Source organism: Euwallacea fornicatus, chromosome 9, assembly GCF_040115645.1.
Source record: "Euwallacea fornicatus isolate EFF26 chromosome 9, ASM4011564v1, whole genome shotgun sequence".
NCBI classification, from domain to species: Eukaryota; Metazoa; Arthropoda; class Insecta; order Coleoptera; family Curculionidae; genus Euwallacea; species Euwallacea fornicatus.
Genome location: NC_089549.1, coordinates 4,754,274 through 4,776,580, shown reverse-complemented (window position 1 = coordinate 4,776,580; position 22,307 = coordinate 4,754,274). Strand labels below are relative to the sequence as shown.

Genomic DNA, 22,307 nt, shown 5'->3' with positions numbered 1-22,307 from the left:
TAGGTAATTGGAGGTAAAGAAAGGAGTCAAAAAATAGAGTTAAAAATTTCAGGGCGCAAACCGATTTCATTCCGCTATTAGTTACGAACTAAATCCATCTGTCACCCACATACTCTTTCAATATGGGTCGCAACAATTAACAAATTGGGACCAGAAAGAGAAAGAGCAGTAGATTAAGTCCAGTTAGATTGAGGACTCGGGGTTCTCGAAACCCTTTCGCATTGGTTAATATTGGCATCGCTTGAGCGAAGCTCCACAGCCCGATATGTGACAATTATTACAATTCCTCCATTTTTATTTACACTTCACAGCGTCTTCACCGGTAGTTAAAATTGCAAATAACTGCTGACAAAACCACATGATTTAGACTCGCGGTGCGCGAGCTATGAAACTTATTAAACTGGCATTCATCGCATTCAGTTCAATGGCACCGAAAACTCGAGAGAACGCTTTAGAAATTTATTTTCCTGAAGGAATTCCCTCCTATTCTACAAAGATCCATTAATTCCATAAGTCCTCCTCAGTATTAATAGGTGCGGAAAATACAGATTCTTTTAAACTCAAACGCAGCGTACAAAGTCACAATTGTTCAAATCTGGTTTTAGCCGAGGCCAACGTTGCGGGTATCGAATACATGGAAATTGATGAGTCTATGGATGGTAAAATCCAAAGTAATGGTTTGAAAAAGACACAACAAATAACAGTTCCCAAATTTTTGCAGCATAAAACTGTTTTTTACTTGGTATCTGGCATACCTGGTAGCAAAAAAAGCGCGTCTCATTAGTAGGTGTATTCAAACCGCCTAGAAAATTAAAAACATTCTTCAACCATGACTCATTAAACGCAGCGTTCCGTACTACATAGATCCGAGCAATTGTTATTATCACCACCAGCATTATGCTTGATGCCACTGGTCGAAGAAACGCTCCTTTAAGTCGTAATATGTCACTAGAAAAGTATTTAACAAGTCTATTTTTTATGTTAACTTTGTTAACGATGGTGCCCACGAAAGGCGAAGGCCTTGCAAACATTTGTTTAAATATCAACGACATTCTGTCGCTAAATTTTATGCCTGGAACACTTCTTGAAAGAATCGGGACTGACTTCATTGAGTCAAATGAAACAACCCTTACTAACGATATTAACAAACCAGGTATGGTACTTGATGGGAGCTTCAAAAATGCTCTGCAGACCATGAATTTTCACAGGTGAGTTTCAAATCGAACATGAGACCTACTACGAGCAATTGCCTCTGTAGATCAATGATGAACCAGTATCTCTGCAGAAATTACATGGCTAATCAAATAGTGTCAGACATCACAAACAGGACCACTTTTAAACGCAGGATGAGTAATGTAGATGGCGAAACAATGAATCAAGCGTCAGTTGAAACCGAGAATCTACAGAAGAACTTTTTGTTAGATCAAGGATCTTTAACTTATCAGGAATGGCTCCGCAAGTGAGTAAGGAATGTTGATTTTGCTTTATCTAATTAGAACAAAGGAGCGCCACACTTGAGGACATATTCAGGCACTATAGTCAAATGGATGAAGAACCAATCAAGAAAAGTGATGAAGACGCAGATGTAACGAAGACCCTAAACACTAATCAGGCTGATAGGGATTTTCATGGAATTTCATATGATCCTGCAGGTAAGCAAAACATTCCCTTATAAGTGTTGTTTTACAGGCATAAAACTGTAGATTATATTATAAACCACGAAGGAGTACTACCGCATTTTTCTTACCCGCCTCAACATTCAATCATCGACAAAAAGTTTTCAAAGGACGAAAAACTGGCGGACGTTTTTGAAGTAGCTCTTACCGCCTTGGCTTACCTCTCGTTCGGCATCTTCATTGTACATTTGATCATGAGTATATCTGCAGTGGTAAGTCATTTTAGGTTATATTATAGCTGCTTGTCTTCACAAAATTGATACTTACAAAGAGAAACCCTCAAATGACCACTTTAAACTCCAGAATAGTGGTTGTATATCCTAGATCTCCAGCTTTATATCGTAAGTATGTCCGATATTTGGAATTCCTGATAATTTTGTGTATTCTAAAACTTTTCAGATTCGTATGAATCCGACGAATCGTCCCCTGGTTCCTCCTTTACTACTGAGGAATACATTAACAGGTTAGAAATCAAAATATTCCAAATTGCAGCACATAGACGTTTACATAAATTTATTTAAAAAATGTCATATTTTCACTATATTCTTAACGGCTTTTCTCACGTCAGATTACGACCACACTACCACAGATATAACACGATTAACAATTATTGTTCCTTAAAATTGAATATTTCAATTAAGTTATGAGGAAGATCCACAACCAAGAACCTCCTCTGATTCTTCAGTGGCAAACGAACTCGCCAAACGATTACTCACCATATTAGATTCGGCTTTAATAGCTGCAAGAGACAAAGGCCGGTGTTTTAAAAGAGCCATCTGCAGCGCAGCTAAATATTCCAGAGATTTGCATGGAAATAGCAAATTATTTATGGGATTTTTGAGGTGAAAATACACAGGGTCGGAATATTTTCGTTTTTCATCGAGTGATCGTAATCGATTTTAGCTTTGGGGCCAGTTGGCTGTCAGACAAAATTTCAGAGAAAGCTTTGGCTAAAAGTGAAGGATTACAGGCAGCTATTCTTGGACTAGGGGATGCCAGTTGTGACATGATTTATGTTTGCGGAGGTTTTTAGTTAGAAATATAAGCGGTTTAATTTACGATACATTTGTTTTAGTTTAAAACAAGTAATGTTTCTTGAAGATGTGGTGAATATAAACTGACTGATGAAACTTAGATTGCATGATTCAGTAACTTTCACAATGCAAAGCATTTCGCAATTATGAAATAAACTCTAGAACTGGGGCTTTCTAGAAACGCTGTGCCGTAATATTACGGCTGCTAAATTACTGCACCGCTTTCCTACCTATACTTCCTATGCTTTCATCGACTTTCTGGATCGACGAACATGAAACGGTGAGATCATAAGTTTACGGAACTCGCCACTTTTTATTTTATCATTTTAATTAATCTTATGAGAAAAAAATCAATAACAACCCTTCACAGAACTCAGCTTTTCTGGTAATGTGACATTTCATTACAATATATTTTGTTTTGAACGAAATTCCTAACTGCACTCAACTGTCTTTCCCAATCGCAATGGAACCACCAATCGAAACTTTCTACGTTACTAAACATCAAACCATTCTGCCACAAATTACCGCTGCAATGCTGAAAATACTTTTGGTACTCTTGGTGATAAGACGCCGTGTCCTTGGGAACTACCGCGTATGAACTATTAAAAATTGGTTGCTCCTCAACGGTTATTTTGGAAACCATCTCTTTTTTTGCATAGAATTTGGACTTTTTCGGTTTTTTGGTTAGCACCTCTTGACCAGGCTCCACGGGTATCCACTCCATGAAGCCGTAGGTTTTTGCAGGAGCAGGGGCGACAGTTGCAGTATCATAAGTCACTTCAATTTCCTTCTCTACTTCAAAGTCATAGTCCTCATCATACTCGCAGTCATCAGCTTCTTGATAATCTTCGTCATCGCAAAAATTATCATCACTTATATCTTTTTGATAATTTTCGGAAAGTTTAGGTTTTTCTGAATCAGGAAGCAACTCTTGCCATGGGGTCGCCGTAGAATCAATTTGTGATCGATAAGCTATAGCAAATATATTTTCTAATAGTTCTGGGAAATCTGACTTGCAGTCTTTTGAATACTCCGTGTTAACAGTTTCCTGTGACTTGAAGCAATGCGACATATTGAGGTCACTCACTTCGTCACCGCTTAGAATTCTAGCAATGTCAATTAGAACCTTATTCTTATTAACAACTTGTTCTGCACTTCTGGGCTTCTGAGGTGACTTGCAGCTGGGGACATTAATGAATTGTTCCAACAGCTCTACCGCATTTAACTCACCAATTTCACTTTTTTCAGAAGTCTGATTATTAAGAATTAAAGACATATCTTCATTTAAACTCTCTTCAACAAGTTGATTTGAATCTTCTTTCTCTTTGGCCAGCTTTTTGGATTGTTTTTTGCTCGATTCTTTCTTGGGACGACTATCGGTTAACGATTTGCGAATTTCCTGGATTTCCTTGTCATAATTACTCGAATCTTGCCATTTTCCGTATAGATGAGTAACCTCCTTTTCAAATTGATATTTCTCGTCCACAACTGGGATTGATAAGCTTTCACCTCCAATATAACCAAGAATATTTTGCAACAATTCAGCCTCTTTGCCATTAAAAGTGATGTTAATGCAGTTACCAATTGATCCGAATCGACCAGCACGTCCCATTCGGTGCAAATACGTGCAGGCGTCTAAAGGAATATCGTAGTTGATTACTAAATTCACGTCAGGCACGTCAATTCCGCGTGCTATTAAGTCGGTAGTTACTAATATCTTCAATTTAAAATCTTTCAAATCGCTCATGTATTTGAGGCGTTCAGACTGTTTTTGCGCCGAAGATATAAACACCGATTTCCACCCATTCCGGTTCAGGAAGTTGCTTATACTCTCTGCTCTCGATTGATAGTTAGAAAATACTATACACTGCACAAATGGCACAGAAGACATTAACTTCAATAATTCATCGTTCTTTGCTTTAATCTGTTGCACTACATTCGAGGGCAGTTCCAAAAGTCTAACAAACTGCTTAAGCCCTAATAACAGAGGAGTGTCTTCTTCCGCGGAAATAACCACCGGACAACGCAAATAGAGCTCAAGGAACGTCTTTACTGCCTCCGGGTACGTGGCGCTGCACATTATAATTTGCTTTTTATCAGGCAGAGTATTATAAATCTTAGTTATATCATTCTGGAAGCTTTCTTCAATTAGCTTATCAGCCTCATCTAGAACAAACAGTTTAATTGAGTCTATTTTGAGACTGCCTTGTTCAATTAACTGCCGCACTCGACCAGGAGTACCTACGGCAATATGGCAGGACTTGCATTTTTCCTTGTCAAGTTCCAATGAAAGACCTCCAATAAAGCAGTTGACTGATAGACCTAAAGAATGAAAATACAGACATAATAATAAAAAGAATAATGAAAACAAATATCACTAAAAGAAAACTAATTTCAAGTTTAAGCATTGAAAGTGAAAAACCAACAAGATAATTCTAAGCTTTAAAGCTAAAGTTTTAAATTCAGTAAATAAAAGGCAAAATTGAAAAATTATGAAACGGAACGTGAATCTCTGGTGGATATTTCATGTGGTACAATAAATTTACATTTATAATGAAACTAAATTACCTTCAAAAAATGTTCCAATGCTTTGTATGACTTCTTGTACTTGTACTGCTATTTCACGAGTAGGTGCTAAAATAAGAACTTGAGGTGCCTGCTTTTCCAGTTTAATGGATTCCAGAGTGATAACAGAAAAGACTAAGGTCTTTCCTGTACCTGACTTGGATTTGACTATTAGGTCTGAAAATGTAAAATTAATTTTGTTTTGATTGGATAAAATAGATACCTTGATTTTAAATTTCATCCTATTATTGCGTGCTCCTAATTGTCTTTTTAATGAGCTGAAACTTGTCCAAAAACATTTTTTATTTATTTGATATAATACGAAAAATTAAAAGGAATGTCAAATTGTATACTTTATAGTACCTGTAACAGGGTTGTGTACAAATGTAATACATTGTAACTTTTAACAGATAAATGCAAAGTCAGACCAATAGCACTACTATAGGTATTCAAAAATAAGCAATAATGGAACAGCTTTTCCTTGCTGGTGATCAAAGTACTCATTCCATTGAGGCATTTGAATCAAGTACCACATCTCTAAATTTAACCACAAAAAGTTTTGAAACATAAAATAAACAGTGCACATTAAATCATTTTAAGGTATGTCATTTTCTAGCAATTAGAGATCTTAAAAAAAATATGGGGCACTGACTGGGCAAGTAAAATATCCCTGTCAGATCCCTCCCACACACTAGAAGAAAGGGGGTCAAAATTTAATGTGAAATGCTGTGCTCTATGGAGACCGCAATTTAGCCGCATTTTATCATAAGTGAAAATTAAATTCTTGATCCAACTAATGAAAAAACATTCACTTACCAAATCCACATCTTCCTACTGGCAAAGCCTTCAGTTGGATGGGAGAGGCGCGTTCAAACCCCGAAGCTCCTAGGCCTCTTAGGATATTTGGAGGTAAGAGCATTGATGAAAATGGCAACTTTTCAGTTAGAAGAACGTCTTTGGTGCGTTCTTTTGACGTGAACGATTGGCCCAAAGCTTTAGGTTCGTTCATTTTTAGTTTCACTTCAAATAACAAAAAGTTTCAACTGTATTCTCTGATTTTATAGTTTCGTATTTGGGAATAAAATTAATACAAAACGCTTAGCGGTTATGACTTAAAAGTATATGGGTTAAGGTGAATATGTTATTGGGTCAAACGTCAGCTTGTCAATGTCATAAAAACTATACAAATAAAATATTCTCTTATTATCGCTAGAGGGCGCTATAATGCTGTTTTGGTCGCAACGTTGTCACACTTACAATGCAGTTTTCAATTCGGCGACCAAGTTAAGTCGATTTATTTAGAAAACGTTATAAACAAGAAAAGACAGTTGAAAGTCGGGAGAGTTTCCATATGGTACAGATGCCGGCATTCGCCAACTGTCAAAAGAATTGAATTGAAATATCGACTTGACGAAGGAAGTTGCGATATATTTAAATATTAATCATGATTTTGTTAAGAAGGAATTAAATTAATAATTGGGTTTAGTATGGAGAAAATAATCATGTTAATAAAGACATTATAGTAAGTACTGGTACCCCCCATTTTCCTTTGACTACCAGACTTTTACGAATTCAGTCCAGGGAATACTCAGACCTAGGCCTCCAGGTACACTAATAACAATTTTGTAGCGTAAGACTCAAAACGAATATTTTGACGCGTTAAGAGCGAATGAATCAAATTCCACCACTCATAAAATCAGAAAAAAAAATTCCATAAAGATAATATCCATGGAAGACAGAGTATTGGCCAGTTTTGTGTTTACATGGAAATTATCATCCAGGTAAGATTTCCATTACTCTAGTAACCCTTCTAAGTTGTCTAACCTCATTATAGATATTAGAAAACACATTAGTAATAATTATTTACATTACAAATATCTTGTTACAGTATGAGAATTTGCTTCATGAATGAGAAAATATCAATGAATATTGTCACAACACACTGTTTACTATTGCTGAAAATTGTCATATTGAAAGCAGAACTTAGGATGTCTTATGTATGCTTTAGTAGGAAACATATTTGTTTAAGGTATTGACAATAATGGGGACAAAATGGCATCTGGAGCAAATAGAAACTGGCACTATCATTGATATAGACATGTCAGAGAATATGGTAGGCCGAAATGCCAATGCTAAAGTATGTTTGCCTAATAACAAAGTCTCAAGACTGCATGCAAACTTTGTGGTGAACTTTGAAGGCAGCTTGTGTATTCAGGATCTGAAGGTAAGTTAATTTTTCTAAGGAACCAGTTTTAATTTTAAGGGTTTATAAGTATTTACCTGCTTTGAATGTTAAGTACCTTTCTAGAGTTTATTTTCCCCCTTTTTTTAGTTATTATTTCTATTTCTAGTCCATTGAAGCTAGTATAAAGCTTAAACTTGGGGTTTCTTAACCATTTACAGGGTGATATTAATATGGTGAAGACGTTTTTTTTAATTCATGGTGTGTTTTCAGTTTATTCTCCATAACATTATTAGAAATTAATATAGATATACAAAAATATCAATGTCAGTAAACTGCTTAACTCAACATTCAGGAGACGCTATTTTTAAATCAATTTTAAGATATTAGGGGTATATTTTAAATAGTTTATTTTTTCTACAATTTGAGTCTATAAACTTCATATTTTTTAGAGTGTCAATGGTACTTTTGTCAATGGAACACAAATTGCTGTGTATTTGTTGCACCAAATCAATGCAGGAGACATTGTTAGCTTTGGTTTAGATTCTCTCAGCACAGTTGAGTGCAGTAAGGACAAGGTGTGTTTCTTTAAAGTTGTGCAGGTATGCTTTCAAAATCCACCATTCATAATGTTGTACCAACAAATTGGTAATTATTTCAGAAGCTTCCTACCCAGACACCTCTGACTGATCCAATATCAGACATTCAAGATAAAATCAATGAAGGCCTCCCTCAACCAGTTATTGCAAGAGGACCACAAAGCAGTAGTGTTATCGATTTATCCTCTGACACAAGCAGCACCAAGTCTGTGGAAATTATTGACATCTCTAATATTTGTCCGAAAGAGCTAGAAATTTCTGAAGCTTCTTTTGTGACCGAACCCCCAAGGAGCCCTGTAGCTGCCTCTGTACCAAGTAATTGCAAACAACCTCAAGTTTCAGATGCTCATGGACGTCCACTGAAGTTGAGAAGTTTAAATCGAAGGCCAACCATACATTGTGATAATTTAAAGCAAGTTGACTTAGTGGTCTCAAAACCGTCAAAAGAACGTCAAGAATCGTCAAATGACTTTGAATCATTGCTATTTAGCTTAGACAAAGAAGTATCTAATGTATCTGCTTCACCACCTAAGTTACCAATTATACCCAGTTCAAAGCAAAATAGAACGAGAGGAGACGCGATTTCAGTAGATAACCAAGGAGGTTTTTCAAAGCTTAGGGACAACTCCGTAATTATTGACATAACTGCAGATGATGAAGATGAAGATATAGACTTTTCCTGCAGCCAAATATTCCATCTATCTCAAATGGTCAAGCCTGAAGTTCCTGATGAAGCCTATCAAAGAATCAAGAACGAATTGGCAGAAATGGACTACTTTAATGAACCGGTGGTAGTGAATTTGGAGGAGCTGGATAATTCAGGGTTTGAAAATACTCAAGAAATTTTTGAGTGTTTAGAAGACAGAGTCAAAATCATTGAAGAACCACCTTCAAGCACTGATGGTCTAGTAAAAACCTTAGACACTGCGTCGTTCAATGCGGAGTTTGAAGTTTCTGCAAATAGCCAGAAAAAATATTGTAAACTGCCGATGGTGGAGCCGAACAGAATAACAAAGACTGAACATTCTCCAAAAAAAAAATCTCTAAAGGTATGTGAGAAAGTAGGTCCAATTAAGAGAAAATCTTCAATGGAAACTCCAGTGGAGAAGAAGCGGTCCAAAAGCACTAAAATCAATCCTCTCAGCTACACTCCAAAGGATATTTTGGCCGAATTGAAACGGAGGCATAGTGCCTCTTTGGATGTTGGCAAAACGGAGAAAGAAACTATAAAGGAGAAAAGGCGTAAAAAACTTCAAGAATTATCCTCCAGTGGCAAATTGCCAGATATAGGGGGTGCTGAAATAGAGAAGATTCCACAAGAATTGGAGGTTAACAGGGAAAAAGGAAAAAGGCGCATTTCTGGGCAGCCTACCGTAAAAGCGGTTTTAGGGATGGAGTTAGATGCGAGGAAGTCTGCGCAATCAATACAAAGATCTACGCTGAACAAAACTAGAACGCGGAGTTCCAGTAAAAGCGAAGCTACCGTACAAACTGCAAAAAAATGTGTGGATAAAGCGTCGCCGACAGAGCCGGAATCCAAATATTTAACAAAATCCAGGAGAAAAGGTTGCAGACAAGACAATTTAAGTCACCAAAATTCTTCCTCAAAACTCGAACAAACACGAAAAGAACAAAATCTGAATGCGGAAACAGAAAGTGGCGAAGTCATTGGAAGAAGCAAAAGAACTGGTGGAAAAATTTCGTGTAATTTTAAGCAGTCCTCAGATCTGACTCGGGTGGAACCTGTTAATAATATTAATGCATATGACAAGGACACACTAGGAAAAGGACACAAAAAAATTCAACTTAATAGAAAAAGTATTGGTGAAACGAGAAAGAGTTCTGCAGAACTCAAGTCATCTGAAAACTTGGAAATTTCTACTCTATCTAGAAAAAAAAGTGATAGTTTGGATAGAGACAGTTCAACAACCAGCACGAAAACAAGGCGCTCGTCAACTCATCTTGCTTCATCTTTGTCACATTCTGAAAACGGTTCTTCAACAGATGCAGAGAGAAAAAAGATAATTCTTAAAGAAGGCACAGTTGGGTCTTCTGGGTCTCTTAAGAAACTCCGCGGATGTAGTGAAAAGCCAATTGTAACGCTGGAAGATGATGCGTTGGAAAATCTTTTAGACGGAGAACATCGTATTTCTACACCTTCTAAAAATATTTCTTCTACAAATATAAGTACAATTAAAGGAAAGAGCACACTTGATAAGTCGGCAATTGAGCATTCTTTTTTTTCTTCTGGTAGAAAGCAAAGTGTGGCAATGAAAACTGATCCACGAGAAAAACCGTTGGCTGGAGTCGCTTCTCGAAGTAAAAGTGTTGAGATGAGAGTTCCAAGTCAGGCCACTTTAGAAATAAAAAATGTTGATTGCCAGCAGAACTCTTCTGGAAATAGTGCTTGCCAAGGTATTAGTTATGAATGTACTAAAATTTTTTCGAAACCAGCTTCTGAACGTCCTCCTAAAGTGAAAAGTATTTGTACAGACGCGTTGCCCAACAATAAATATCATGAAGGAAAATCGGGCGGAATTGGCACCCAAACTGCATTTGCTGGAAATTTAGACCTGGGTAGTGAACCAATACCGAGTTTCCAACAGAACAGTTACAATTTGCGAAGGACGAAGTCTTCAGACGCTATAGAGGTTTGTTTCTTTATGTGGATTTTTCTGAGAAACTGAAATCGGGGAATCTATTAGATTTTTAATGCAAGGTTTCCCGTCACTCTAGTGGAAAATCTAAATATGTTAAAAGCCACATAAAAAATTTTACTTAATCAAACGTTTAATGACATACTTTTCTCAGCTTTCTGGAAATCAATGCAAAGATCAATCAAAGATGCAATCTTCGAAGCAGAGAGGCACTGCAATACATAACTCTTGTGCCTCGAATGTTCCTTCTGTTCATAACTTAAACGTAGATCCTAGAGTACGTAGACATCATCGCCGTTCTGGTTATCCTAATAGCGTAATCGATCGAAGAGAAGAAGCGAATAGACGTCTCATGTGGACTAATGGCGGACCATCTCGGAAGCCCGCTTCAAGGTACAATGTTTATTATTTTCAGGATGTCTTTGCTTTGTATATTTCTTCACGTGGTTGTTAGAGTTCGCTTAGAGTAAGGAGCTTATTGATTTTTATGCATTTCTTCGGTTGATAAAAATTTCTAATAAAACATTCTATATATTTTCTATCTGCAGACTACCATTGATTAGCGTAGATGATGTAACCAAAAAAATGGTTCATTGGTGGCCAAATTGGTTATTAGAGCAAGTAAACAACGACCATAGTCCTCCGATAAATAGTTCTCCAGCCAAAAAAATTCCATTGAAGTTTCACGATCCCAATCAATATTACGATATGTTTTCCAAGCTGGTTTTATTGGAGACTTGGCAATATTGTTTTAAAGGGTTTCGGGAGTCTGTGGAGTAAGTTTTCTATAAATATTTACATGTGTGACTGCGGTCTTTGTACGATAAAGAGTAATTATTTTAGGGAACCTACCAAAGTTAAAATAGAACACGCCAGGGTGGTTAATGGTTGTCTTTTGTTGGATTGCGGATGTAAGGAATTTGATATTCGAATATTTGATTTTTGTCGAGCAATTTAAAATTTATGTTTCAGACTACATTTCACGTGAGCAAGTAAAACATGGAAGCTATTACAAGACCGATGATTTTGTAATGTTAGAAATGGTGGTCACGGACCGAAAAAACTCTTATGCCTCCTTAAATTTTGCACTGGTTCAGAAAAGCAGGAGAATATTGCTGAAGAACGACACAATGATTTATATAAAACGTAAGGATACAGCACTCTTTGTCTGCCTTGAATTTAGATGGTGCGTTTTGATCAATGTGGAAAACTTATACTGCATTACTGGAAAATTATAGTCCTGTTATTTGAATAAATTTGAAAATTTGAAAAAAAATCACTATGGTTGGAACAACGGTTCCGGAACAATGAAAATATCTCGTTTAGAGTCTAAAAGTAACCAAATTTTCATAAATAATCTAAGAGTAGACGCAGCATTGTTTTTACAATTTTATCCTCAATTTTTGGCGAATTATGCACTAATCTATAGCAGGGAGATCCAAGGATGTGATTTCATTACATTTTACATCTCATGTGTAACGTACTCTGCATTTCGGTTTTTGTCTGAGACTCAACGCTGATATCGTTTTTGAGTCACTCCTTATATATGAAATGATCACCAGGAATTACTCCTACATTCAGTTTATAACTTTGTATTTAAACGTTTGTTCTGTCATTACAGAGTTCTGAGAACGGAAGAGAAACGGAACAAATTTTCTGTAGAAGTTGTGAATCTTCTCAAAATTTTAGACACATGGTTCTATAATTTCATGGTATATTCTGGTACCACTCTCGTAAACTTCTTAAAATATAATTTTTACAGAACCAGTAATTAAACAAATTGTTTATATTTGACTCTGTTCAATGAGATGCTTTTTCGTTACTGTTTCAGTAGGCGATCTGTGCCGAGGAGAACCTCATGCGAAGGTGGAATTTACAATGATGACCCGTTACCAACCTGACAAGCAAATCAACGTGAAAAAGGTGCCCATCATTAAGCTTGTAGGCAATGTCCGATCCTATCTGATGTTTATTCGTGCAATCAAAGACATCATTCAGTCCCCTCTGTGTTCCATGATCCTATGTCCACAGGCTGCGGACTATAAAATGGCTGTTAGTCAAAATCGTGTTCCGGATTATGGGGTACGATATATAGAACCCGCTAATTTCCCAAATCCTTTCAACGATCAAAAAAAACTTGCTCTCTGTGTTTTTAATACTTCTTGGAACGTTATGAATGCCTAAATGTCTCCATTGCAATGTACTGAATCTTTTTTAGCTTACCTTGAACGCACAACAAAAGTCCATCGTACTAGAAGCAGCCACTTTATGCACGGGAGCGAACCCCGGTATCTACTGTTTTAAAGGACCTCCGGGAACGGGCAAATCCACTGTGATTATAAGTATTATTTTCCAAATACTGTCTTCTTATTACCTCGAGGGAAAAAGCACAGATCCCCCATTAATATTATTGGCCGCTCCGTCCAACACCGCCGTCGACAATTTGATCTCAAAATTGTCGATAATGAAGTTGGCAATACCTTCAGGTAATACCAAAAATAATGCAAAATGTTCGGTTTTATGGAATTTAAATTGTTTGATTTTCCTACTCTCCCGGGTATTCATTTATCAATATCCACATTCTTATGTTGTTAGATTAATATTTCTATGAAACAAGTAGTATAATCCCATCCCCACAATAAAAAATACATTTTAGCGCTGAGATATAAAATAAAACTGGTGCGGATTGGGCCAGAAACGAGTATAAGTGACGATGTAAGGGGCTACTCCTTACCAAAGTTAGCCGAGAAACATCTCCATGTGAAAAATCAGGATCACCCACAGTTTAAAGTAAGGTCAACAATCATGACTTCTATGTGTTTCCTCGTAAATTAATTTAAATCGAATTTTTAGGCTGCAAAAAACAAAAATGAGAATTTAGTGGGGTTTGCCAAGAATTTTTTCGGGGATCGATATATGAACGAACTAAAACAATGCGAAAACCTTATAATCGAGAAGAGTAACATAATCTGTACTACTTTAAATAGCTGCATTAATGGCCGTCTCACCGGGGCTGTGAATGAGTAAGGTTTCAATTATAACGTTTAACTGCTGTTTTTTCACATTTTATGACCCTAAGAGCTAAACTCTGCTACGTTTTCCTCCTTAGGGGTTTGATCAAGTTCACATGCTGTATAATAGATGAAGCTACACAATGTCACGAGATTGAATCGCTTTTGCCCTCTCTTATAAGAATTAATAAGTTTGTTTTGGTTGGCGATCCACAACAGTTAAATGCAACAATAATGAATAGGGTATGTAGATAAATGCGGCTTACTTGTGGAGATATTATTCACTAATTATTCCTATAACGGGTGTGTTTTTAAGCGATACAAGTATGATTAAATGAGACAAAAGTTGTAATTTTTTTAGAACCATTTAATTATATATTTAGCAAGTTATCGCTGGTTTTATAACTTAATATACGATGAAAAATGAAATTATCCAAATTTGAACGAAATATCCGAAGACTTCTCAAGAAAATAAAAAATATCTAAAACTAGACTCACCCTGTATTGTGGCCATTAAATTCTATTACTATTGCGTCATTATCAAGTTTCAGTTTTAACTTTCCGAAATTTAACCGAAAACTCGCTAAATTATTCATCTGGCGCCTGCACTTTACCCGAAATGAAACCACTTAACAAACTACATGACTAAAATAGACCAATAAATTTTTGTTTTCCAGGACGCAGTGAAGTTGGGCTTCGAACAAAGTTTGTTCACTAGATTAGCGAACAATTTTGGAACCGATCCCAGGTCGCCGATTAAGATGCTCACCGATCAATACAGGATGCATCCGGAAATATGCTCCTTTCCCAATAAGAAATTTTATAATGGCCTACTTAGGTAAGTTAACGTAGTTATTTTAGAGCAAAATGTCCACATTACGATCGCTAATTTTGGTTTTGCCTTGCAGAACTGTAGCCAAACCGTCGAATAAATTACCGGAAGAAATTCAACCGTATTTGGTTTTTAATTGTGAAAAAATAAGTCAGGGTGATGACTACACTAACATGGATGAAGTTGTGTTGATAAAAAAATTACTGTCCACAATATTCGATATGGTTAATTCTAGCGTAAAGTACTCAGTGGGAATTATCACGCCTTATAATGCTCAGAAGGATTTGATTTATAATAATATTGAGGATCTAATGTAAGTAGCTGCAGACTCCTTCAGTTCAGTTTAAATATGATTTTTTGGGTTGCCAATATGAAAAGCTGTCTTTGTTGATTAAGTTGCAGTGAAGGCTTTCTCGTTCGATGAAAACAAGTATAATTGCAAATGTGTTTCGAGCATCCAAACCGTGGTGCAATGGAGTTACTTTCTTGAAGTCTCCGCCATATCTGTTGTTACTCATGTCATTTTTACACGTTGATATTTACCATTATTTAGAGTATACAGGGTATTATTATTCAGAAGCTTGCGAGCGTTTCAATCAGTTGATCAGTATCTCCAGCGTTTTCCCTAAATTGTTTGATTATTGTGCTGCTGCGCAACGCAGCACGTTTTCATCCCCAATTAAGTCCAGTGATTTCTTGTTTTTTAGTAATTTTCTTGCTTTAAGGTCTCAGTGGCCTCTCTGAGAAGACATTTCCATTAAACTGCGGCTTAGATGTACGAAAAACATTTCCAAACTCACATATAAAAAGTTCATATTTTTTACGTGTTCCAGAAATCAAAATCGGACCTGTAAAATCACCGCTAACACCGTAGATAGTTTTCAGGGATCGGAAAATGATATAATAATAATTTCGTGCGTGCGTGATTCCTCAAACTCTTTCTTACAAAACGAAAATAGGCTGAATGTCGCCCTTACTAGGGCGAAACAAGCGTTGTATATTATAGGAAATTATACATTGTTTAAGGTAAGTAAAAGCTACTTTGAATGTAATTATTTTCAGTTGTTTTTATTTATATCATAAAACGGGAAATGTGTTTTATTGTGTTCAGGAATGCAGGCCTCTTTATGACCTGCGAGAAGATGCCAAAAAGCGAAAATTGTTATTGGACATCAAACAAAACCCCCATACTATTGATAATTTCAAACAGTACCTTATCAGGAAGTGTAACAATAAAACTGGATTCTAACCGTTATTGTATAATTTATAGTTTCTTTGTTGCTCTAACTATCCTGATTATTATGAAGTTGTATAGCGTAAATATTAAGTGTTACATAATTTCAAGGCAAGCATTATTAAATCGATTGTTTTATAGATAATAAACAAGTATTGTTTTTTTTTTCAAATGAAGGGGGGCAGGTTTAGATCTGCGGGTCCTAGAGGTAAATGGGCCCCCTGGCACGGCAGTCTGCACTGCTGATCCTTTCCATTGACAAAACGTGACCTTAGAAACTTTTTAAATCTCTTACTAGTAAAGTCTCTGCTATCCAGATTTTTTATACCAATATTCCAGCTTCCTAGAAGAACCTGCATAGTGTAGCTCAGCTCATTAACTTATAAAACTAAGTGAATAGTCGATTTATCGGCTATTGGAATTTGAACGTATGCTCGATTTCGATTCGATGGCGCAAAAATAGGAGGGAACCATCCCCGATCCTGAAGATGTCGCTACCCCCAACGGCGAGCGCCGCGATGGTGACCTACATCCACAATTCCACAAACCCACAGTGTGCGACAACGACGTCCCGACGCTCGACGTCCCCCCAACTGACGACCACGTTCAAATCGCGCCTCTCATCGATCCGCGAAACACACTTTCCGACTGTGCACTTTACGTTTTCTAGAAGTTTTCAGTGGGAATTAATTCGCCCATTTCATCTCGATTGTGATCCAAACAAGTGTCTGTTATGGACGCACCTAGACCGGATTAAACCTCATTGATTTTGCTCTATGGACACATCAATCCCGTTGCGAATTATTTATCCAGAACACAACGGTAGTTTACATCAGGTCAGTAATTTAGGGGTGGTTCTGGCAATTGTTCCTTACGATTTGTTGTCGCGTTTGGTCATAAGAAAGGGTGTAGCTGACCGAACAATGGGAATCAAAAGCACGTCGCGTTACACGAAAGACCGTTCAAGGCCTTTTGTTCATGAGAAAAATTGTTTTTGCACGAAACCTGGAGTTTATGAAAATAATCCATAACTGCTTCATTTGAGCAAACATAAACAAGTATTTATTTTTGTCATCCCTCCCAATTCGAAGGTCTTTATTTTTAGCTTTGACTTCAATAAAAAAAAGGTACCTACCCACTTGCTTCTAATTTTTTTATTGCAAACGGTTGACTACCACGTTTTGTCTGAGACGTTTTTATGCGTATCACTCACGGTTTATTTCAACCGCTAAAATTGACAATTCTAAAATACAGAGTGGACAACAAAAACAATGCGCAATCTTACAAGTGTGTCTGCGACGCCTTTGCTTTGAAGACGGACCTTCTCTCTGTGTTTTAAAAGAATGTTTCGAGATTTTTGAGAGAAAGTTATAATTTTCCAGAAATTCCGCACAATCGCATTTCATCACCCTGTAGGCACTTTGAGCAGCGATTAGTCAAAACGCGAGTCAGTCAGAAAATTGTACCATTTTTCTTGGTTTAAGGAAGGTATCGTGCAGGATGAGCAAATTCTCTTAGAACTCTGGTGAAAAATGTTGCCTGCATGTCAAATGCACCTCCTCTCACTATAAATTAGATAGTTGCGCATCCCTAGTAAAGCACATTAAAAAGTGGGAAAATCCAAAAAAACTAACCAGGTGCGTGCCTAGGAAAAAAGTTGGCGAGAATTGAAACAAACATGAAGCTTGCTAGGAAGTGCAATGGAAGTGGTTGACGTTCTGATTTAATGTTTACTGCAAATCACGAAAAAAAAAACAGAAAATTCAGAAATTCCATTTTTTCGAAATAACAAAAAAAAAGTTGTAGGTCTGTCTACACCGTGAAGCGATTATACCCCTGGAATTCGCAATTTTTCCCCCATTCAACCAAGTTTTCCTCTAGTACCGTTCAAGAGCTCCCCATATTGACCCTCATTATATTGGACACAGTGCACAATACGAGGAAATATTGGGGGAGAGGACGAAGGCAAATAAGCCCTATTAACTGATTTATGGACCGATTCGCGCTTATTGCAATGACAGATTTCTATAGTGTGATACATTATAGAAACATGATGAATGAAACGTTAATTTTTCTTTTGTTCCGCGAGCTAACTAAATAAATTTCGCAAAATTAAGTGGCACGAAGGGCATTAAAATGACTATCCCGAGATTAATATCGCAGTAGTGGGCCAAAACCAATTACAAGCTTGTATGTGAATGTAATAATAAGAGTTTACGTCCACTGAGAAACAATAAATTGGGTCACACACGTCAAGTAGGCAGACTGAGGGCCATCATTCACCATTTATCACACATTCGTTTTATTATGGTATCGTATAATTTTATTAACTTCCTAGTCCGATGATTTGCGGTTCTGTAGATCTACGTATCCGAGCGGATATTATGGGTTTTTTTTCATTACGTCTTGATTTCCTTCAGGAGTTTCGATCATCCTGTTCTCCCTCTCATATATATGTTGCTTTGCAACGAAAATAATTTCAATTTAATTTCACCGAAGTGGGAATAGTCAGTGGCGCAGAGCCACTCACGCTAATGAACCCGGAACGTGGGTAATTGATTTTACAATGTTATAATGCGTGTTTAAAAAACCGCGCCATAGGCGGTGATCCATGAACGTACCTACATCGGTAGTAGGTACCAAATGAATTTATCTGCCACCGATGATTGAAAGTCTAAGAGATTTTTTTATCGTCGTCCTTCATTGCTTTTCTTTTCATTCCAATGGATGAATATTTAACTGTTTATGGCACCATACGGGTGTCCCAAATAAAGCGAGTTCCGCGGGGAATACGAAAACGATAAGAGATACAACTCAAATTTAAAAAAAGATGCGCCTTTTTGTGCCCGTTCAGAATATGATCTAAAATTAAAATACACACGACCAAGTCCACATGCAATCAACAAGTATTTATGGGAAAAATTTTCATTTTATAAAAACCTAACGAGCGAATAAAAATCGAATGTGTTTACCACTAAAAACAGTTGAATTCATAAAAACATGATCAGGTTTGTTCCTGTAAGGTTGATTTTAGTGCTCCGATGCAGTCTCGGCAAAGTCATAAGTTTTCTCCTTCCGCAAATTTTATTAAAAATTCCTTACGCGGGATTATCCGACGTTCAGAGGGGGAGAATTATTGCTTTTTTGAAACGGGGCATGCCCCAAAGGAAACGGCACGAACGATGGGGTTTGCACGAGGGGTTGTTTTAAAAACTTATTCAAGATTTCTGGAGTTGGGAACCCTAAAAAATAGACCTAGGATAAGTCGTAGAAAAGTCACCACCGAAGGTCAGGACCGCTTTTTAGCATGAACAACGAGAAGAAGTCCCACAATATCGCACCCCGTGCTTCAAAAGCGACTTTTGCCAGCTACAGGTGTTACCATTTCGGTCGAAACTATCAGGAAATCACTTCGAGCTCGAGGCCTTTTCAGCAGAAAATAGCTAGAGGTTCCAGCCCTATCAGTGCAAAATAAAGTTGACCGTTTAAATTGGTATTTGGACCACCGAAACTGGACAGTTGAATACTGGCGAAATGTCTCGTTTTCAGATGAAACCAGAGTTGGCCTACAATCAGACCACTGGCGAATTCGTGTTTTAAGAAGTCGCGGCAGACAGGCTATTTGTTTCCTAGTGCAAAGGAGGAACTGTAATGTTTTGGGGTGGCATTGTCAGTGGCGCAAAAACTCCTTTAACTTCCATTAGACAAACGCTAACAGGTCCAAGGTATGTGGATCTAGGGCTGCAACTCGTAGTAAGGCTCGGGAGAGGTGCTTTTGATGATTCTCTCTTATTCATGTACAATGATGCACCTCCGCGTACTACTAGCGGAGCTAGTAAAACTTTTACAAATGGAAGATGTGACGGTTTTAGATTGGCCTTCTTGTTCGCCAGAACTTAATCCAATTGAGCACTTGTGGGATAAGATTAAAAGAAGGATTAGAGCATGTTAAAATAACCTTGACCACACCGAACAATTAATACAAGCGGTTTTAGAAAAACAGAGAAAGGCTTTCCTAGGAACTATTAATAATTTAATACTGAGCGTGTCCCGTCGAATTCTTTCTTGTATTAACGCTAGAGAAGACAATACTGATAATTAAATTAAAAAAACAAAAACCTGTTATTTTTTCTGAAAATGTTCTTTTACCTTACATTTAATTTTCAGAAAAAATTACATTTTTTGTTATATATATTTATATATGTATACCGAAGGATTTAAGAAGATGGCTCGCCCTTATAACTTTTTGGTTTTTAAACTTAGAATGTTGAAATTAAGGGAAGCTATATGACGATAGAGCCGATTGATTGCTATTAATTACATTTATCTAGCACTTCCAATTTGACAGGAAATGACCTCAACTTTCGATTTTTCAATGTAATGCCCAAAAAATTGTTCCTTTTTTAGACTCTAGACGTTATTTTTAATAAAAAAATATGTCATTTAAAACAATATATTTTTTTGTAGTGTTTTCATGTGAAGCTACGCCACTGAGACATACGTTTTAGGCACAATTTTAGGTTAGAATTATGGGTAAAAATGTTAATTTGTCATTTATGCTTTTTTTTAAAGCAATTTAAATACCGAAAAAAAAAATTTTACCATTTATCTTCCGTTTTTCAATTGGCAATATGGTGGCTTATTGCGATTTCTACAAACACGACGTATGCTCATTTTAGAAGTTAACCGTCAATTCTTTAAAAAAATTTCAATTTAGAAAAAAATTAAAATAACAAAACAAAAGAATAAAATATTTCTATTTGTAGAAATTGTCTTTTTTTTTCGTTTTTATTAGCATTTCCTGTTTTCAGTTTATTCACTAATTTTTGAAAATAGTGGTGGCCTGGATGATTTCTAAGTGGAAAGCTTTCTGCATAAAGTTACTCAGCATGGGAAGGCCGTTGACATTCTCCAAATACTAACAAAATATCATTTTTTTAAAATGATCATTTTTGGACTAAAAATTCCCTCTAGATTTCAAAAAAGTAAAAATTTATAGGGCATTAAATTTAAAAATAGAAAGTTTATGTAATTTCCGGTTAAACCGGAAGTGCTAGATAAACGTCATTAATGTCAATCAATCGACTCTATTCTCATAGCTTTCCTCCAAATTTCAACTTTCTAAGTTCAAAAACAAAATCGAATGTGGCGGCCGTATAAAATAACAAAATTAGATATTGTTGCTCGAAATCTAAAAGGCCTGAAAAAATATCGTACACGCCATTCGATTGGCAGTTGTTGGTAATAGAGAACTGTTAAATTTCGTGGAATTTGCTCAAAGAGTTTACTCATAATTTATAATTTTCAAATATGGCAGTTTACAATTTTTTGACCATATTTTGTCAGCCCCTGTGCGTATTTTTAAATTTACAATCTATTCTGAACGGGCACAAAAATGCGTATCTTTTTTCTAATTCGAGTCACCTTGTGCCTCTGATTGTTTCCACAATCTTCGTGGAATTAACCTTACTTGGGACACTGGGTATACGGGGCGACTAGAGAGTCCTTTAAAGATAAAATTTTCAGAACTTTTATGTCTTGTATTTTTTCAATTGAGCACCGTCAGAACTGCTCTTTGTTATTCATATTTCAGGTTTTAGGTAAATTTCTAATTTAACACAATTATGGATGTCATCGAATATAGATTCTCATAAAAATGCAAAAAATTAGAGTAAAGCTGCTCGCACTGTCGCGTTATTTTTTGAAGATACGCCAGTGGCATCAATTTGGAATTTTTGAGAATACCTAAATTGACCGAACAAACTGCGTTCGACACTTTTTAGGACGGTCAACAAGTTTCAGATTCGGAATGTCAGAAAAATGTAACATTTCATGCACCTGCGTTTGATCATTTCTGAGATATTCAACCGGCATCGGTCAACTCTCAAGTGGTCGCCTGAATTTTAGGTCTCGGTGCTCTGAAGTTTCTGCGACAAACACCGGTAAAATCATGTTTATTTAATCGTTTATTGCCCTATTTAAACGGTCAGAAAACGTGACAATCAAATCCTTCTAGGAATAATAAATACCGACTCTAAATGAACGAATACTCACTAAAACTGCTGGAATGTTTATTATTAGATACTGAAACGAAACAATTGGAAATAGATTTATTTACAGTTTGATGTCAATAAAACAGTGTTTAAAAACATTTCATTTAATCTTTAGATTGGAAACCCGTGTTTTCCCAATTTCCACATTTAAACTTGTTTTAAATATGTTCTATATGTCTGAGACACACGATTTATTCCCTTTTTTTACTATTTAAAGTAGTTTTTTTGCACTGCAGCCGTAGTTAGAGGACAAAAATCGATACGAAGAATCTAACTTGACTCACATTTACATTGTTTCATGTAAATAACCTTTCGGGCTAATTATGGGGGGTTTTTCGCCGAATTTCACTAGCACCGACGTGTTTGAATTCCACCATTTTTTGAAAACCAACGATTAACGCTTTCAATTGAATGGTCACTGCCTGCTTTCGGCGAATATTAATTTACTGATTTTGATTGAGTGG

At 36.4% G+C, this 22,307-nt stretch overlaps 4 protein-coding genes across 13 annotated transcripts in view; 3 read left to right on the top strand and 1 right to left on the bottom strand.

Annotated features, from left to right (window-relative positions):
* The first annotated feature begins 44 nt into the window (after positions 1-44).
* Positions 45-2,806, top strand: LOC136341282 (uncharacterized). Of its 3 annotated transcripts, none has more exons than XM_066286086.1 (8): positions 45-1,208; positions 1,259-1,459; positions 1,531-1,652; positions 1,704-1,888; positions 1,948-2,017; positions 2,076-2,139; positions 2,318-2,518; positions 2,580-2,806. In XM_066286086.1, exons 1-8 carry the CDS (start codon positions 898-900, stop codon positions 2,707-2,709), a joined length of 1,284 nt encoding a protein of 427 aa, XP_066142183.1. In that variant the 5' UTR covers positions 45-897; the 3' UTR covers positions 2,710-2,806. The 3 variants fall into 3 exon arrangements, with proteins under 3 accessions (XP_066142183.1, XP_066142182.1, XP_066142184.1); XM_066286085.1 differs by having other exon boundaries at positions 1,504-1,652; XM_066286087.1 differs by lacking the exon at positions 2,580-2,806 and having other exon boundaries at positions 1,504-1,652; positions 2,245-2,449.
* Positions 2,807-3,020: 214 nt separating this feature from the next.
* Positions 3,021-14,406, bottom strand: LOC136341277 (probable ATP-dependent RNA helicase DDX20). Its single transcript, XM_066286079.1, has 4 exons — positions 14,223-14,406; positions 6,092-6,295; positions 5,279-5,452; positions 3,021-5,032 (listed from the first exon to the last, which is right to left on the bottom strand). Exons 1-4 carry the CDS (start codon positions 14,236-14,238, stop codon positions 3,084-3,086), a joined length of 2,343 nt encoding a protein of 780 aa, XP_066142176.1. The 5' UTR covers positions 14,239-14,406; the 3' UTR covers positions 3,021-3,083.
* On the top strand, positions 6,589-15,811 carry LOC136341271 (probable helicase senataxin). Of its 6 annotated transcripts, none has more exons than XM_066286056.1 (18): positions 6,589-6,797; positions 6,905-7,056; positions 7,305-7,499; positions 7,910-8,059; positions 8,119-10,707; positions 10,868-11,106; positions 11,262-11,489; positions 11,545-11,624; positions 11,686-11,859; positions 12,545-12,795; positions 12,932-13,199; positions 13,370-13,503; positions 13,567-13,736; positions 13,823-13,967; positions 14,402-14,562; positions 14,633-14,869; positions 15,390-15,582; positions 15,668-15,811. In XM_066286056.1, exons 2-18 carry the CDS (start codon positions 7,039-7,041, stop codon positions 15,803-15,805), a joined length of 5,370 nt encoding a protein of 1,789 aa, XP_066142153.1. In that variant the 5' UTR covers positions 6,589-6,797; positions 6,905-7,038; the 3' UTR covers positions 15,806-15,811. The 6 variants fall into 6 exon arrangements, with proteins under 6 accessions (XP_066142153.1, XP_066142154.1, XP_066142152.1 ...); XM_066286057.1 differs by having other exon boundaries at positions 6,852-7,056; XM_066286055.1 differs by having other exon boundaries at positions 6,589-7,056.
* A 421-nt stretch (positions 15,812-16,232) lies between these two features.
* The window catches only part of Shab (Shaker cognate b), a 42,571-nt gene continuing 36,496 nt past the window's right edge, over positions 16,233-22,307 (top strand). For all 3 annotated transcript variants that reach the window (XM_066286075.1, XM_066286071.1, XM_066286072.1), the window contains exon 1: positions 16,233-16,626. In XM_066286075.1, the coding sequence (XP_066142172.1) occupies positions 16,567-16,626 (60 nt within the window). In that variant the 5' untranslated portion in view covers positions 16,233-16,566. The remainder of the gene's footprint in view (positions 16,627-22,307) is intronic.